At 34.9% G+C, this 18,296-nt stretch overlaps 1 protein-coding gene across 2 annotated transcripts in view; it reads left to right on the forward strand.

Moving 5' to 3' along the window:
• LOC125665791 (uncharacterized) overlaps positions 1 to 18,296 on the forward strand; it is a 48,089-nt gene that overhangs the window by 18,841 nt on the left and 10,952 nt on the right. The window contains exon 1 of one of the 2 annotated variants that reach the window (XM_048898674.2): positions 1,082 to 1,679. The exons of the other annotated variant lie outside the window; for it this stretch is intronic. Within the exon in view, the coding sequence (XP_048754631.1) occupies positions 1,622 to 1,679 (58 nt within the window). The 5' untranslated portion in view covers positions 1,082 to 1,621. Of the gene's footprint in view, positions 1 to 1,081; positions 1,680 to 18,296 lie in introns of those variants that run through there. 2 annotated transcript variants of the gene reach the window in all.

Genomic DNA, 18,296 nt, shown 5'->3' on the forward strand with positions numbered 1-18,296 from the left:
ATACGGAAATCCTGGAGTTGAAAGATAAGGCCTCAGCCGTGCGCATTTTTTTTTCTGCGCCGCAAATCGATGGTTTTGTAGCTCTCTGATCTGTCCTAATATGTTTTTCTTCCGAGAGCTACAGTTCTGCAGCTAATCGTGTCGTACATCTTGTAACTAAGGTTGGATTACCGTTAAGGACGAAACGATACGATGCCATACATGTACCGATACTTTTGAAGCGGTACGATACTTCTTAATGATACTTCGAAGGATGAGTAGATGACGCTATATTTCTTTTTTGAATAAGAGACAAAAAGTTAGAAACAAAACAAATACAGCTAGTTACAATCAAGCATATAAAAAAAATCAAATAGTAATGTTCATGATTTAGTGTGGATTTCATTTAGTTCTCTCATATTATAAATAAGTTTAAACCATTTGTATTTGCTCTCGTGTCATAGAAAAATGACCCGAATTCATTATCAGAATTTTACAGACCCAGGTCAAATGTCAACCGAAAAGGGTGTAGCTTGAGGATTTTCACGTATACATGATATGATTAACTAGTTCTTCAACCCATTACCCGCAAACACTGAGAAGGACTAGGAAATATCAAGATTAAACGCCGATATTTTAACAAATAACCTTATTAGAAAGTTTCTACAACCTAATAATAGCTTATATGTTTAAGTGCAATTAAACCAGCTTATATTACAGACAAAATGACTCGAAGGATTTCATATCAAAATCTTTAAAAACTCCCCCCTGTGTATTAAAGCAGGTAGCTTTAAAAAGTCTCTGAGTAGGACTATGCAATGTTAAGATTAAATGGAAAGATTTTGACAAATAAGCTTATCAGAAAGTTCCTACAACCTGATAATGGTAGATATATCTTAAGTGCAATTATATCGGCATTATATTACAGAGAGAATTTCATATCAAACGACGCAACCTCGTATCTATTTATGTTTTTAAATGGCTTTTCATGACGCTAAAATTAAGGATATCATTACACAAAGACTGAGAAACTCTCCAAACAATTAAGCGATTCATTCTTGTCCAAGAAAAATACGTTATGTTAGAAATCAGATCATTACAACGCAACAGACCTCAGGAGGAAAACCTCTAAATGGGAATCGCCCAATTGTTCAATTGATTAAAAAAATCGCTGAGGTGTACGATGATTAATAATGCCAGCTTCTAGAATTGATTTAGAAAACTTATAAGGCTTTCTGACTTTAAGAAATGACGTTAAACATCTGATGTTACTTAAATGAAGTGTGCCACGAAATGGTTAAGGAGAGAATGTTTTAATTATCCGGTGAGGGATTATCTTAATCGGGCGTCAGATTATCTGTTTTCATTGATCAACGGTTAGATAACGGGATTTGGCGAGCCCGAGAGTGCGGCGAGCGTCCACGATTAGTTCATTGGAACTAATTACGGATACACAGCGATAGGAATTGCTGAAAGTAGTTATTTTCTGCTAAGTAAACAGAGGCTGTCGACGCGATTACTTATTTAAACGATGCACGGAAAGATTGAATTTAGAAGTGTAAATTGTTAAAGAGAAAGATTGGATAAGGAATATTTAGTTCAAAGGTGTTAAAGGGAAGAGACATGCAGTTGCTGTGATAAAATGGTGTATGTTCACTGGCCGTTGTTTATATTCTTATTCACTGTTCTACATCTATCAGGTAAGCAAAAAAAAAAACATTCTGTGTTTGCTTGATAATATTTATATGACATAGCTTTCTCTGATGTTTTGATTTTAATGAAATTTGACTTTGATTAGGTTAGGCTTCTTTCTTTCGTCTGCAAATTTTAAAAGTTCTTGATGTGCGTGTATGCAGATAACATATTCTCTTAAAATGTTACAACCAAATCATTATCTTAAAATGTTCCAACCAAATCATTCTCTTAAAATGTTCCAACCAAACCAGTATCTTAAAATGTTCCAACCAAATCATTCTCTTAAAATGTTCCAACCAAACCAGTATCTTAAAATGTTCCAACCAAACCATTCTCTTAAAATGTTCCAACCAAACCAGTATCTTAAAATGTTCCAACCAAATCATTCTCTTAAAATGTTCCAACCAAACCAGTATCTTAAAATGTTCCAACCAAACCATTATCTTAAAATGTTCCAACCAAACCATTATCTTAAAATGTACCAACCAAATCATTCTCTTAAAATGTTACAACCAAACCATTATCTTAAAATGTTCCAATCAAATCATTATCTTAAAATGTTCCAACCAAACCATTCTCTTAAAATGTTCCAATCAAGTCATTCTCTTACAATGTTACAACCACGTCCGTCTACAATGCACTTCCCCCTTACTAAGCTTGTGCGTTTATTTCTCCCCTTACTAAGATTGTGAGTTTTATTCTCCCCTTACTAAGATTGTGAGTTTTATTCTCCCCTTACTAAGATTGTGCGTTTATTTCTCCCCTTACTAAGATTGTGCGTTTATTTCTCCCCTTACTAAGATTGTGCGTTTTATTCTCCCCTTACTAAGATTGTGAGTTTTATTCTCCCCTTACTAAGATTGTGCGTTTATTTCTCCCCTTACTAAGATTGTGCGTTTTATTCTCCCCTTACTAAGATTGTGAGTTTTATTCTCCCCTTACTAAGATTGTGCGTTTATTTCTCCCCTTACTAAGATTGTGCGTTTTATTTTCCCCTTACTAAGATTGTGCGTTTTTATTCTCCCCTTACTAAGATTGTGAGTTTTATTCTCCCCTTACTAAGATTGTGCGTTTATTTCTCCCCTTACTAAGATTGTGCGTTTTATTCTCCCCTTACTAAGATTGTGCGTTTTATTCTCCCCTTACTAATATTGTGCGTTTTATTCTCCCCTTACTAAGATTGTGCGTTTTATTCTCCCCTTACTAAGATTGTGCGTTTTATTCTCTCCTTACTAAGATTGTATGTTTTATTCTCTCCTTACTAAGATTGTGCGTTTTATTCTCCCCTTACTAAGATTGTGAGTTTTATTCTCCCCTTACTAAGATTGTGCGTTTATTTCTCCCCTTACTAAGATTGTGCGTTTTATTTTCCCCTTACTAAGATTGTGCGTTTTTATTCTCCCCTTACTAAGATTGTGAGTTTTATTCTCCCCTTACTAAGATTGTGCGTTTATTTCTCCCCTTACTAAGATTGTGCGTTTTATTCTCCCCTTACTAAGATTGTGCGTTTTATTCTCCCCTTACTAATATTGTGCGTTTTATTCTCCCCTTACTAAGATTGTGCGTTTTATTCTCCTCTTACTAAGATTGTGCGTTTTATTCTCTCCTTACTAAGATTGTATGTTTTATTCTCTCCTTACTAAGATTGTGAGTTTTATTCTCCCCTTACTAAGATTGTGCGTTTTATTCTCCCCTTACTAAGATTGTGCGTTTTATTCTCTCCTTACTAAGATTGTGTGTTTTATTCTCTCCTTACTAAGATTGTGAGTTTTATTCTCTCCTTACTAAGATTGTGCGTTTTATTCTCCCCTTACTAAGATTGTGCGTTTTATTCTCTCCTTACTAAGATTGTGAGTTTTATTCTCTCCTTACTAAGATTGTGCGTTTTATTCTTCCCTTACTAAGATTGTGCGTTTTATTCTTCCCTTACTAAGATTGTGTGTTTTATTCTTCCCTTACTAAGATTGTGCGTTTTATTCTCCCCTTACTAAGATTGTGCGTTTTATTCTCTCCTTACTAAGATTGTGAGTTTTATTCTCTCCTTACTAAGATTGTGCGTTTTATTCTTCCCTTACTAAGATTGTGCGTTTTATTCTTCCCTTACTAAGATTGTGTGTTTTATTCTTCCCTTACTAAGATTGTGAGTTTTATTCTCTCCTTACTAAGATTGTGCGTTTTATTCTCCCTTTACTAAGATTGTGCGTTTTATTCCCCCTAACTAAGATCGTGCGTTTTATCAATGACAGTGACTAGGCTTATTTTGCTTTTTATTTGAAAAAAATCCCGATGTTGTTTTCATTATTATTCACAAATGACGGTCGATGTAAAGACTTTACGACATGCCAATCTTTTTCATTTTTATTTCTTTTTTTTTTTTTTTTTTTTTTTTACAAAAATTCACAAATTCACAAAATTATACAAATATGTTGTAATGCGGGATGAGAGCTTTGTTGTTTTTCTTTAAAAAAAAAAAAAAAAAAAAAAGCACAATCAGCATAGCAGTGTACTTCCGTGTCTACATGTGTTGTATGGTCACTGACACAAGGTCTGCGTGTTTTCCTCATTATAACTTAATACCCACGATTCCTTAATAACGTTCATTAGCTCCAATACTTCACACAACTCGTAGAAATACCACGTCTCGTCGTCTTTGCATGTTCTATCATCTTTCTTCGTCTATGGCATCGTTTGACCGATAAGGCTCGGGGGAAAAAAGCGATGAGCAAGTGCTTCTGCAGTTTGATTTTACAAAGTGAAAATCAATACGAAACACTTTAGTAAATTGTGATAAAAATATAATTTTGATCAAAATACTTGATACTTAAAAGTACTTGATACTTGATATGATTAAGATAGAATATGTAAATGATTATATGTTTCGTTTTAAGTATGTTTCATTTTGTTATTAACACACTGTATGCCTCGTTGTTTTCCCCTTTATTTTCGCTTTAGTTATTGTACATGTAAACACGCCGTACAGTGTACTACCATGTTAAAATTTGTGAAGTTTTTTGATAAATCTCTCAAAAGTTGTATGACCCGGTAGAGCGTGTGTCTGGGGAGGGGGGGGGATGTGGATCTGTTTCTGATGGTTTTTTAAAATTCATTTATTTTGCTTATTTATTTTTTGGGCTTATCAGAACATGTTTTATTCACTTTCGAGTTTGTCCCTTCTCAGACTCGTTGCTATGCTCTTGATGATTATAGAAGAGCGTCACTTCCTCTGTTCGGCGTATACGCCAGGCTGGGATTTCTCGAAATCTCAATTGATTCTATTTGAGCAGTCTAAATTTGAGCAAAATCTCAGACTTAAGTCGAAGTTTCGACTTAAGTTCTTTTCGTGAAAACCAGGCCAGAACGTCTAAAATATTTGGCACGGAAGAAAAAAACTTTATTAAAATTAAAAAAAAAAAGCCTAAGAATTGACCAAGTTATTCTAGCAAGAAGGGCTGGTACAAAGTTATTCAGCTTGGCACAAATTCCAATGTTCTAAGTTATTGAATTCTGATTGGCTGAAATGTTTTGATAAACCTGCTAAGTAAGAATTCAGCACGTGACCACATGAATTCTGCCGATACGGGGCACGATTTTTCAAGTAATCAAGCTTAAATGTCTGAACGGTTTATGTGGTATTTTTCTTTACTCTGAAATCTATGAATTAAATACACTCAGTGGATTATAGTTAATGCGATTTGTTAGCTGATGACCATTGCTGAAATTTCATTAGGGGTTGTTACTGGCAAAATCATTATGAATATCATAACTACTAGAAGGTTTTGTATAGATGCCATTTCACACCTTTTTTTATGAAAAAGTGGCATTCAAAATAATCAACAGATTAAAATGCTGAAGGACATATTTCCTGTAGATAAATCGATCACCTATTTTAAACTAATTAATCCGCGTTACCGAATTTAATTTCCAATTTATCTGTTCTCCATCCCCTGACCCCTAACGGGTAGCATAGAGCAGATGCTCTCTTTTATTTCAGTCATATTTTATCAGCACTGTCAATATGAATGGAACTCTTGTTTGACGTGCATTCATATCAACCGACAATGCGTCTTATCAATACTGTGCTATTTCATTTCTGAAAATAGATCTATATAATCTATATTTTTAGTTTTATCAAATACTACATCTAAAAAGCTGAAATCAGAGGTCTAAGTTCTCTTTTTGTTCTGTCTGGGTTATGAAGAATGCATTCTGTCCGTTTTTCTCTCATAAAATATGGGGAACTTGAAAAGGTAACCTTGATTTATGGGAAATACTAATTGACGAAATGAAATGATTTATTTAAATCCTTCATTGTGGAGATAGTAATAACGAGCATTGATCTTGATGTTTGTAAGGTATTGCAGTTGAAGGTAGCCTGGTTGGTTTCTGTCATGTGTTTCTACTACTGATTTTCATTCTTAGATGAATAAATAAATACATATATGCCCCCTTTGACTGAAACCTACTTTGATAGGTTTGCACTTGGCTTTTGATACAATTATGACCACACAGTTCAAATTTCTAAATTTAATATGATCAAGAGAAATGGGACTCTTTGACGATGATATATTTCGAGCAGAAAATAAACTTAAGGAGGTACTCTACATTGTCATGAGGATTCGAGTCCAGCAGGGGTTTTAAATATTTTTTAGATCACTTTCTACAAAAATTGCATATTTGACTAGATAAAGTACATTTAAATTTTTACTTTCAAAAATATATAAGTTGCTGTACATATCCTACACATTCTTATCAAATTTCTCTGGTGTAGCATTCCTCCGCCATTCCAGCTGAATGTATAGTCTACTTTGACCATTTCTAAAGGTCATCCGAACAATTTAGAAGTCACTTGAAAGAAAAGTAGAATCCTTTTATTCAAGACGGTCTCTGTGTAGTTTTGAAATGATGCATCCATTATGACCTAACAAAAATGTAACATGAACCCAACCCAAGGTCATACATCCAAGCTTAGGTCCATCAAAGTCATTCATCCAAGGTTAGGTCCATCAGGGACTTAACTTTGTGGTGCACGTCGTGCAGAAGTCCGTGTACAAAGAATGGTTCCAAAATAAATACTATGTTTATATACGAACTAGTTTGAATGGCATTAATGCTACTGAAACAGTGGAATATTTCACTAACAATGTTTTAATTGTAAGACTGCTGACTCTCTAAATAAAGACACTGATAGGAACTGACTGCGGTAATTTCTACAGAGGAAGTAACAATGTCATAAAAATGGACGATAATTCCAATATCACCATCGATCAAACTTGATTGGAATAAAGACCAAACTCAAGAAAGAACGCAAAAATTGATGCCTTAACACGAGGCTAATTTGATTCGTTAGAGGAAATTAATTCCCTTGACGGGATGCTGAAGTGTGGAGCAGATGTAATGACTGATTTGCATGGCATTTTCATTTAGATAAGACAAGTAATTCTCATTTTATTAGACAGGGTCTGTGTTTATCACTTCAATAGGATGTTTATAAGCGTCGATAAAATACTTTTTTCTTTTTCTTTTGCCATTGCAGGGCATATACATGCTCCGAACGCATGCAAAAACCATTTGAGTTGCGCAAGAGAAATTTACATCACTTGGAGTCATTAATTGTATATTGATTTCCTGTCTTTTCGCTGAAAATCAGAACTGGCTAATGCAATTCCCTGAGCCTGTAAATAACCCCACACATTTATGGTTTTGTTTCAAACATCAGCCGGTGTTTCTTTCAAACAGTGAAAAACTCTGGTGATTGATGAATTTAAATATTGCGATACCAGGTCCAGTAGGTCGGGTACCTATAAAGTGCGAAACGAAATCGAAACGAAATCTACCGAAACGAAACCCATCGAAACGAAACGAAATCTAGCATTTTATAAAATCAAAAGGCTAATGAACAAGGGAAGCATAAATTACAAAGAGAACGGGGGGACATACTCAGAATCCACCGTTTGATATACTACATACAAATACACAATATCCACATGTATACATAAATTTGTCTTTAGAGCAAAAAATACTGAAACATGTATTTATACCCAAAGGTGGATCCAACGCCGGCGACCCCACCCCTCGTTTAGTGTGCTTCCCCAGACTTCTGACGTATAAGACTGTAACCCTCCGTTCTGAAATTTATGGACCAAAACTAAATACACATGGTATTTAATCAACTTAGGATATGTACTTTGTGCTTACTCACTCCCCTTCCAACTTTTAAAATTTTGTATGAGTCAAGCCGAAAGCCTACATCAAAGGGGAGGCGAATTTTATTTATATGTGGTAACTTTCACAGGGGCCTAAGATACCATTTTTATTTATTATAATCAAAAGAGTTCGGTTATACAATCTGTTTCGTTCGTTTCGGTAGGTTTCGTTTCGGTGGGTTTCGTTTCGTTTCGGTAGGTTTCGTTTCGTTTCGCACTTTACAGGTACCCTCAGTCGATCCTCCGGCTCATGGTTTCTATAACAAATTATTGTTAGAATTATCAATTATTGTTAGAAGCTTCGATAAGTCATAATTGTTAAATAGATGATAAATAATCAAAATAAACTGAATACAACTTACGCACTCAGATAAGTAATTTGAAATATTCACATATCCAATGTTTTTATCTTCGATACCTTTACCAATATGAAAGGATGGGCATTTCCTCATGAATGTGAACAATGTACATATATAAATTCTTGATAAATATCGTACAACTATTCCAACGGCTGGGAATATTCCGACAGAAGTGAAAATAAAATTTAAATATTAAAAATGAACTACGCCATGAAAAGTATACTGACGTGAAGGGTTGCTGTTCATACCCTCGTGTATTTTCAAAAAAATGAAAATTTCTTTTTTTAAATAGAATTAACGTAAACGAAATATTGTTCTAGCTATGTGTGCACGGCATGACGTAATATCCGCCTGTCTTTGCTGTCAGATTGACCACAGTACTGTAGCTCTGGTAAACAAGAGGCCCATAGGCTACGTGGTTCACCTGGAAATGTTACCAATTAAAGCAGTATATATCAAACCACATTCGCTAGTCAAGGATGACGATACACGGTGTTTCTCTCTAGAAAATAACTTTGGGCTGGTGAAGATGATATCAAGCATGAACCGTAACAAATAAATCCCTTTACAACAAGCAAGGGGTACTGAGGACCAATTCTAACCCGGATCCCCACGGAACGCCCCTATAAGAAGAAAACTTTTAAAGATTTTTCCTGGGTGTTAATTCCTATCGTAAAATGTTTGAATCCTCACAGTGACGTGATTGTAAATAATAATTTTCAATCTGAAAGTGATAATGTAAACGAATTCAAATCTACACTACACGGGGATGCTTGCATATTTATTGGACAACCCACACCCGTGTGGTTCTTGAGAAGAGGATTTTTAAAGAATGTTTCCTGTAAAAGTTTAAAACAAATTTGTAATTCCGAGGATCGTGATTTCAGCAAACTTGAATCGTCACTATGAATGGAAGCTTCTAGATAATACATTGCCTTTCTTCAGACAAAACTAGAAGCCTTTATATTTACAATTTATTAGTTATTTCTCCATTAAAGGGGGCATAGTCCTTCATTTTAATCGACTGATATCTCTTTATCCAATGATCCAATGTACTAACTTTGGTTGAAATAACTAGTCTTGTGGTTCTTAGGAAAATGTTAAAAGTTCGCAGACGACACAAATATGGACGACCGTCAAATTTCTATCAGAAATGTCCATTTGATCTCTCACCTTCACTAAGCTGAAAATTGAAATTTACAGGAAAGATTAAATCACGAAACAGCTCCGCTCGATTGCTCTGTTACCTGTACTAATGATCTCCGTTATATTACGTATAGTCCTGTTATACTCAGCTCGTATTACCTGTACTAATGATCTCCGTTATATTACGTATAGTCCTGTTATACTCAGCTCGTATTACCTGTACTAATGATCTCCGTTATATTACGTATAGTCCTGTTATACTCAGATCGTATTACCTGTACTAATGATCTCCGTTATATTACGTATAGTCCTGTTATACTCAGCTCGTATCAAAACATATCTTCAAACATTTATATTAAAGCCCCATTTGAAACCGAAAACGCACTATAACAGCTTATCTTCCCATGCACGTGACGTCAGGTTGCTTTTCAACCAAAACCCCGATGACTTCCATATCTGTAAGTTTCTATACTGCACGAACGACGACATTGTCTATGTTAACTGTTTCCCAGAATTATCTTTGCCGTATTTCATTTTTACTACAGACTGAATTCGTAGCGTATTTTGTTTTGAAATAACGCGTATTACGTATGATCTTTAATGAAAATGAAATGTTTGTAAGAAACCTTTATGATATTGAATGAGTCGTTGATTAATGCTGCCCTGAATTATTTATATGTTTAACATCACCAGCGTACAGGGCCGTAAATTAACCTTCAATTTGGAGGAGGCAGGAAATTAGGCGGGGGTCTGGGGGCCGCCCAGGCCCCCAGACGCTGAGCACATTTTGTGCACACTGAACACGTTTCGTGCAAAATCCTTGATTCTAGGGCCTTCTAAGATGTTACTTGACTAACTCATTCTAAAAGAAAGATTTGGAATGCTTTTTAAGGGAGGTATCATGTTCTTAGTTATTGGAAACAACATAAATTCTAATGAACTTTAAATTTTAATTTTTTTTGGCTCAAAAGTTGGAGGAGGCAGCTGCCTCCTCCGCCTCCATGTAATTTACGGCCCTTGCGTGTATTCGCTACGGTGAAATCTCCGTTTTCAATAACAAACAAATCCTAATTTAAGTTAGCAATCTTAACTTTTTATTTTGGCAACAAAAAACAGGCTACATGTGTTTATACAGAGCTAAAGTCGATCACTTGAAATTCTGTATGGGGAGCAATTCTGCTATGAATTGTCAAAACGTCTAAGACTCAATACCATACGTATGTGTATACAGTGGAGCCTCGGTAATTCGGACGTCATTAATCCGGACGTTTCGCCTTCCGGACGATTTTTCTAGGGAACGGAATTTTTACACGCTATTTTGCATCATTAATTCGAAAATTAGCGATCTTTTTCTTTTTTTTTTTTTTTACTACGAAACGTTAACATGCATATTGTTTACTTATATAAAGATAGAAACTATGCGATTCAGTTATCCGGACGCTTCATTTATTCGGACGATTTTGCTTGGAACCAAAGTGTCCGGAATAGTGAGGCTCCACTGTACATTGTTTTCAACCTTTCAAAATAAATGAATTTTGATTGATGAGTAGTTTGTAACTTTTATTTGTTTTATCCCCTCCTCTTCGTATGTTTTGATTTTAGAGCTGACGTTGTAAACGTAAAATTAGTTTCAGACGGTCTAAGTAGGCATCTTCCTGATTTACATAGAATTAGTTTCAGACGGCTAAAGTAGGTATTTTCCTGCTTTACATGGTCTTGCAACTTGTTGTGTTTATCCCATGAAAGAATCATCAAAACGTTTGTTTTATCAGCTAATCAATCCTATACAACAATAAACATTGCACGTGTCGATTTTTGCAGTGAATAAACAGCAATATGTATTATTCTTGTCGACTCGGTGTTTACTGACGGAATAAGTGAGTTAGCTGTAAGAAGCTTAGATTTCCAATCATACATAAGAGAGTGAGTGAGATTAATCATTCATCACTGTTCGTTATCTTCACCTTTCATTAACGACAATCACTAGATCACTCACTTTGAGTAATACCAACTTTTGACTTTAGAATTGTAAATGCGCTTCATAATTTTTTTTTGTATACACAATATATCAAACGCACTTTTAGAAACCCCTAGCTGGTTTGAATGTATTCATAGAATTTTAAACATGTATGGACTTCCAAATAAATGGCATTAATTAGAGAACGTAAATGAAAAATGGATAACTAATACTGTCAAACAGAGACTTAGAATCAATTTATTCAAACATGGTCGAGCGATATGTTGAATTCGAAGGTGAAGTATACAGAACTTTCAAGATAGACTTTAGACTTGAAAAATATTGAGGAAAAATTCGTTCAAAATTTAGAACCATTCTTCTTAAATGCACCACAAATCACCGCCTTCCAGTAGAGACTGGCAGAGGGATATCTTGGCAGAGGGATATCTATTATGAAATATATATAATGAAATATTTTGTGTTTTATGTAACGAATCAAAAATTGCAGACGAATTCCATTATATACTATAGGGCAGTGCTTTGTCAAATATTAGAAAAACATAAGATCTAATGTTATATTTCATAAAATTATGTCAACCAGTAAGGTTAAAACATTCTTTAAAAAGCAAAAAGGCAGAGAGAGAGAGAGGGGAGAGAGAGAGAGAGGGGAGAGAGAGAGAGAGAGAGAGAGAGAGAGAGAGAGAGAGAGAGAGAGAGAGAGATGAAAAATAAGCAAAATCAGTAAGAAAACAAGACTGAAAATGAAGCAAAATTCCTAACCCCATTTTCTGAGTTCCTTCGTGAATCACCTATCTCTGTGAAGTATGTGCAGTTTGTTAACTGACAACAGAGAATTGCATTGTCACTGTGGGCTCTTCACCACAATTAAATGTTCGGAGTGGCGGTCTGCGATATGTCAGCTTCACTGTACCAAAAATGCTACTTTTCCAAACGTTTAAACGGTGAACCTAATGGAATTTATGAGCTCTGCACAAAACCATGCTCAATATTGACAAAAATGAGATTGTTAACCAAGTATAGGGTGTCCTGTTAGCGGGGCGGTAGAGCAAACGCTTCTGTCTGACCTCTGCGACCTAGGTTAATTCTAGTGATTGTGTTTGAATGATGATTTTCCCTGTGGATACGTGGGGTCCCCCCCCCCCCTTTACCCGCCCGCAGTAATGATTTCACGCCAACATTTATGTAATAGCAAGGGCCTTATTGAATATTATGTTATGTAATCAACGTATTTAATTAAGGATCAGCGAATTTGCGTCATATAGATAGATAGATACATGTAGATAGAACAAGGCTCATGGACCACATCGCTCACTTGAGTCACCTTGGACCATATCTAAAGATGTTTCCTATATATTTACATGTAAACTTTTGATCCCTTATTGTGACCTCAACCTACCCCCAGGGACCATGATTTTTGAGTCGGCTCACGATAGTGAGAAGACCCTTGCTATTATCGGCACTACACATTGTTCAATCTCTACCCAGAGTTATTGTTCCTTACACTCACATTAGCAGTATTATTCCCACATGTAAATCCATTATTCTAACAAAATTCTGACAAAAATATTATATCTGAAATGAATTAACGAATTCTATATTTGTTTTGTTTAAATAAATAAACAACGAACGAGTTAATATCATTTACATACGCACGTGGTACATTTTTGCGGGAAGTACTTCATGTAAATAGAACGCAGGAAGAGGCGATCAAGATATCTGAAGACTTCAAGATTGTTTGTTTGTTTTGCTGTTTTCCGCCACACTCAACAATTTTCCAGTTATCTGGTGGCGCCCAGTTTTTATTGGTGGAAGAGGGAACTCAGATACAATGTACCTTCCGAAAGTAGACTGGGAAACTTTCTCACTTTACCGGCACGAGCGGGATTCGAACCCACGCCGACATGTAAAACATGTCCCTTCATTTGAACAAACTTGAATCCCCTTCATCCAAGTAAGATTTTGTGCAAAGTTTGATTGATATTGGTCCGTTGGTTCTGAAGATTTTTTTTTTTTTTTTTTTTTTTTTTTTTTTTTTTTTTTTTTTTTAGAATTTATTAGTATTTTTTCACTATTATCTGTATTATTGGAGAAAGGCGTTGTCCCTTATTTGTACACACTTGAAGTTTTGTTGAAATTTGACACGTGGTTCTGAAGAAGATGATAAAAATGTGAAAAGTTTACATCGACAACAACGACCCCAATGACAGACAACAGACAGCTTTGATCAGAAAAGTTCACTTCACTTGAACCTTCGACTCAGATGAGCTAAAAATGAAGTGGACGATCAAAATTTCGTTTTAATTTGATAATTTGCTTAATAATTCATCAAACCAAATTTATAGCAACTCATGGAGATGTTTGAAAAATATAGGATTTGAATGATTTTGCGCAGTAAAATTGTATATTTTATCTTCAAGTAGAAATATATAAATCATGCACTATATTGCACCTTAAATATTACTTTGTCTTTGCAACGAGTCCCTCGAACCTTTTCGCCGGAGATATGTTTATTCTCTTCGGTTTTAATGATTATGAACATATATTGGTAATTTTAATGATTACAAACATAGATTGGTAATTTTTATGATTATGAACATAGATTGGTAATTTTTATGATTATGAACATAGATTGGTAATTTTAATGATTATGAACATAGATCGGTAAATTTGAAATATGAATGAAATCTCTACTGAAGTATGTTTGAACATCTATTTATATATTTTTGACACGCTTTAAATATACATATAATATTCTTATACATTTTTGACCCGCATCCAATGTACTGATAATAATCTTATACATATTTACACGCTTTCAATAATCTTATATATTTTGGACACACTTTCAATATACTAATTATAATCTGATACATTTTGACACACTTTCAATATACTAATTTTTGACACGCTTTAAATATACATATAATATTCTTATACATTTTTTACCCGCATCCAATGTACTGATAATAATCTTATACATATTATAATCTGATACATTTTGACACACATCCAACAACTGATAATTATTAATCTTATATGGCGATATTGAAATGTTTTCATTAAATACGTCAAAATTGGAGCGAACTCACTAATAAAAGACAGAGTTAATTTTCCTTCAGATGAAACTTTAAAAACGAAAGAAAGAAGCGCTCGGCCTCCCGTCATTGTATCAAGATTGTTTCCACGGCATGGTGCACTTTTAACCTTGTTACTTGTCGTCTGTGTACTGTATATTACCTGATCTTTTGTATCCTATATAATGACTGGTGTATATTATATATTGACTGATCGTCTGTATACTATATAGTGACTGGTCGTCTGTGCACTACACACTTTGCCTTATTAGGTTCGTTACCGGTCGTAGGTATGTCACACTGACCCAAGCCTCAGAAAGACAGAGGTGAAGCTAAGCGTTACGCGGACCTAGTTTCCTTAAACAGTCAGTAACGAACCTAATTAATACTTTATTTTGTTAAACACCAGTTAAGGGGATTTTTAAAGATATGTAGAGAGAGCATACACTGAACGTAGATTAAACTGCATTTTGACAGATTTTATCCAAAAGTAGCAATTAGTAAAACCACAGACACTTCACCTTACATGTATTTGATTATTAGTTAAGGTACATGTGTATGCTAAACTACGTCACGAACAAATGTATCAACGTGAAAGTTCAGTTTATGAAAATGGTAATAAGTAGGAACTGTTTTAAAAACAAATTGCCCAAAAGAAGAGAGGTAGATTGTGAAGGTCAAAACATAGAGACTTCCGTCAGTAAAAATGAGTCTGGTATGCTTACTTTTACGCTTTTGATGTACATGCAACTTTTCCGGGTCCCCCCCCCCCCCCTCAACTTTTGAATTAAGCTGCTACAACATAAAAATAAACGTTACGCTTTTACAGTTTTCTATTTTAAATCAAATCACAATGACTTGCTTTTGCATGACAGGTCAGTCACAGCACATAGACGGTGGCAAAACCGCGCTTACTGTACAGTTCAACTATAGTCACATCGGTAGCGGATGTAGAGGGGGGCTACTGGACCCACCCACCCTCCCTTTTGATTGAAGATTTTTTTGCCATGTCGGGTCTTCATCTCGTAAAGATACTAGAAAGAAAATTTTCTCCAATATTTGTATTGGGAGTGGGATTATTTGTACAACTGAACATCTTTTAGAATTATCATTTGTATGATAAATCATTATCAGTTTTCTTGTTTTAAAAATGCAAAGATGTCTCAGAGAAAAGGGACAAGATTCAAAATAAGGTCGCAAAATCATTTCAAGTGTCCTTGTTTTATGAAATAAATGTTCTCTTGTGTGCTGTAGTGATAAAACAGGATAGGATATACATTAATATTTACTTCTACCCTGTTTTCCTGTTGATATTCTTGCTAAAATATCATAAACGGTTCAACTTTTGAAATATGCTCATTACTGTGTATAATTGCACTTGACCTAAAGAGTATAAATATAACATACCGGTATATAGCACGGGTTTTACGTACATGTATCAATAAAATGCTGTTAAAGTGATTAACACGTAAATATAAGAGGGTTTTTTTCTCTCAATTTTTAAAATAATATGAGATGATATACTGCAAGCCATTGGATAAAACATTGGGTGTAATGACCTACATTAGATATTTGTCACTGTCATTGTTATCGCTTTTCTTGTGTTTGTACATGTAGACAGAAGAACGGACGATGATCTTCGAACCCGATGCTTTTAGATGAAAATCCTGGAAAATTAAGCCGTAAAATGTTCTAAAGGTCTAAAAATCGTCATGTTGATCACGCTGCCCTAGCATTCATAATTTTGCATCTTCATGTATGCATTCAAATATCAACTGATTTGTTATGCGTTGTAAGTGAAATATTAAGTTGTGTATGAAAGGCGAAGATAACAAACAGTGATAAATCTCATAACTCTTACAAGCAATACAAAATAGAAAGTTAATTGGGCAAACATGGTCCCTTGGATATACCAGAGGAGGGAATAGCTGCCTAGAAGGCGTAAGCATCCCCTGTCGACTGGTTACACCCGCCGTAAGCCCTATGTCTTGATCTGGTAAACGGAGTAATCCTTAGTCAAAATCAGTGTGCTTAGAGCGGCCTAACAATTAGTATGAAACACGTCAGACAGCATTTGTACAATTCGTCGTAATTGAGTTGTCAACTGGTATGTAATGCCTTATAACTGAAATATTAAATGAAATATAATGCGTTATAATTGAGATATTAACTGAAATATAATGCGTTATAATTGAGATATTAACTGAAATATCATGCGTTATGATTGAGATATTAACTTTTGAATATGATGCGTTATAATGGAGATATTAACTGAAATATAATGCGTTATAATGGAGATATTAACTTAAATATAATGCGTTATAACTGAGATATTTTAAAACTTTTGAATATGATGCCTAATAATGGAGATATTAACTGAAATATACAGTCTTGTAATCGAACAATTTACTGAAATATAATGCCTTGTAACTGAAATATTAACTGGTTGTAATTGAGAAATCAAATGATTTATAATACGTTGTAATATAGATATTACCTGGTTGTAATATCTTGTAATTGATAAGATGTTTTAGAATTGAAATAATAACTGATGTGTATTTGTTTAATTGATGAAGCATGGGACGAGGATTTACAATAATCAATGTAAGGTATGTACATACCTGTATACACTAAAGGGACCCCATGTAGACGTCAATGCCAGATCAGAAAGGAATTCATAATTCATGTCGTGTTTTTTTCTTCTAACCCCCACCCCTGCATCCCTCAGAAACTTTTAAATATGGATAATGTCATGAACAATGCACTTGGGAGCATGTTCCACAGAGAAGATTTTCCACATGGTTTTTCATCCCTAAAATTAAATGCTTATTCACCTGTAATTAGGTTAGAAGTTGTGGTTGGTTGGGCCCATTTAGAGCAAGGAACAAAGCAGAGGATTGATAAATATAATAAACACTTGAAACTTCATTAATAGCGAGGGACAGTTTCTGTTCTGGCATCCTCTCTCTCACGCGTTTTCATATGCGAGTATGTGCGTGTACGACGTGAATAAAATCTCATATATTTAATTATACATACACCTAGTACAGTTCCGTTATAGACTAAGGACAGGCGAGCGGTGCTGTGATTGCAGACCGGAAAATACTAGTGCATGTATACGACAGCTTTACTGAGTGGGTGTATCCCTAGAACATGGATTACGACAGACTGCTGAGGTACCTGTACATGGCACTAAATAGTACACAGATGTTATCTCCACGACAAGCAGCGAACGCACCGTCTTTGAAATGAATTCTACAGTGTGATGTACGGAGACGAGCGAAGCTTGTATTGATTGCGTGTAAAGCATGTACGATCAACATAAGACAGGACCTTGTACCGATGATTACTTATTGTGATCTGTTACCATTAAAAGACACGATTCCGTGATGTGCGTGCTTGCTTAATTAATGAATTAGGATTGTCTTGCACCAGGAACGGATTAGATGAACTACCTGGGCATTTATGATGCACTAAACAGCGACTTGCGTCTAAAACTTGTCGTTATATCACGAGTTCGGAGTATGTTATGTTGTATAAACCTGATCGTTATATCGAGTATGTGTGACTAGTGAGTTGTATAAACCTGATCGTTATATCACGGTGACTAGTGTGTTGTATAAACCTGATCGCTATATCACGGTGACTAGTGTGTTGTATAAACCTGATCGTTATATCACATGTGACTAGTGTGTTGTATAAACCCGATCGTTATATCACGTGTGACTAGTGTGTTATATAAACCTGATCGTTATATCACGGTGACTAGTGTGTTATATAAACCTGATGGTTATATCACACGTGACTAGTGTGTTATATAAACCTGATCGTTATATCACGTGTGACTAGTGTGTTATATAAA

The sequence above is a fragment of the Ostrea edulis genome, chromosome 10 (assembly GCF_947568905.1).
Source record: "Ostrea edulis chromosome 10, xbOstEdul1.1, whole genome shotgun sequence".
In the NCBI taxonomy this organism is placed as follows: domain Eukaryota; kingdom Metazoa; phylum Mollusca; class Bivalvia; order Ostreida; family Ostreidae; genus Ostrea; species Ostrea edulis.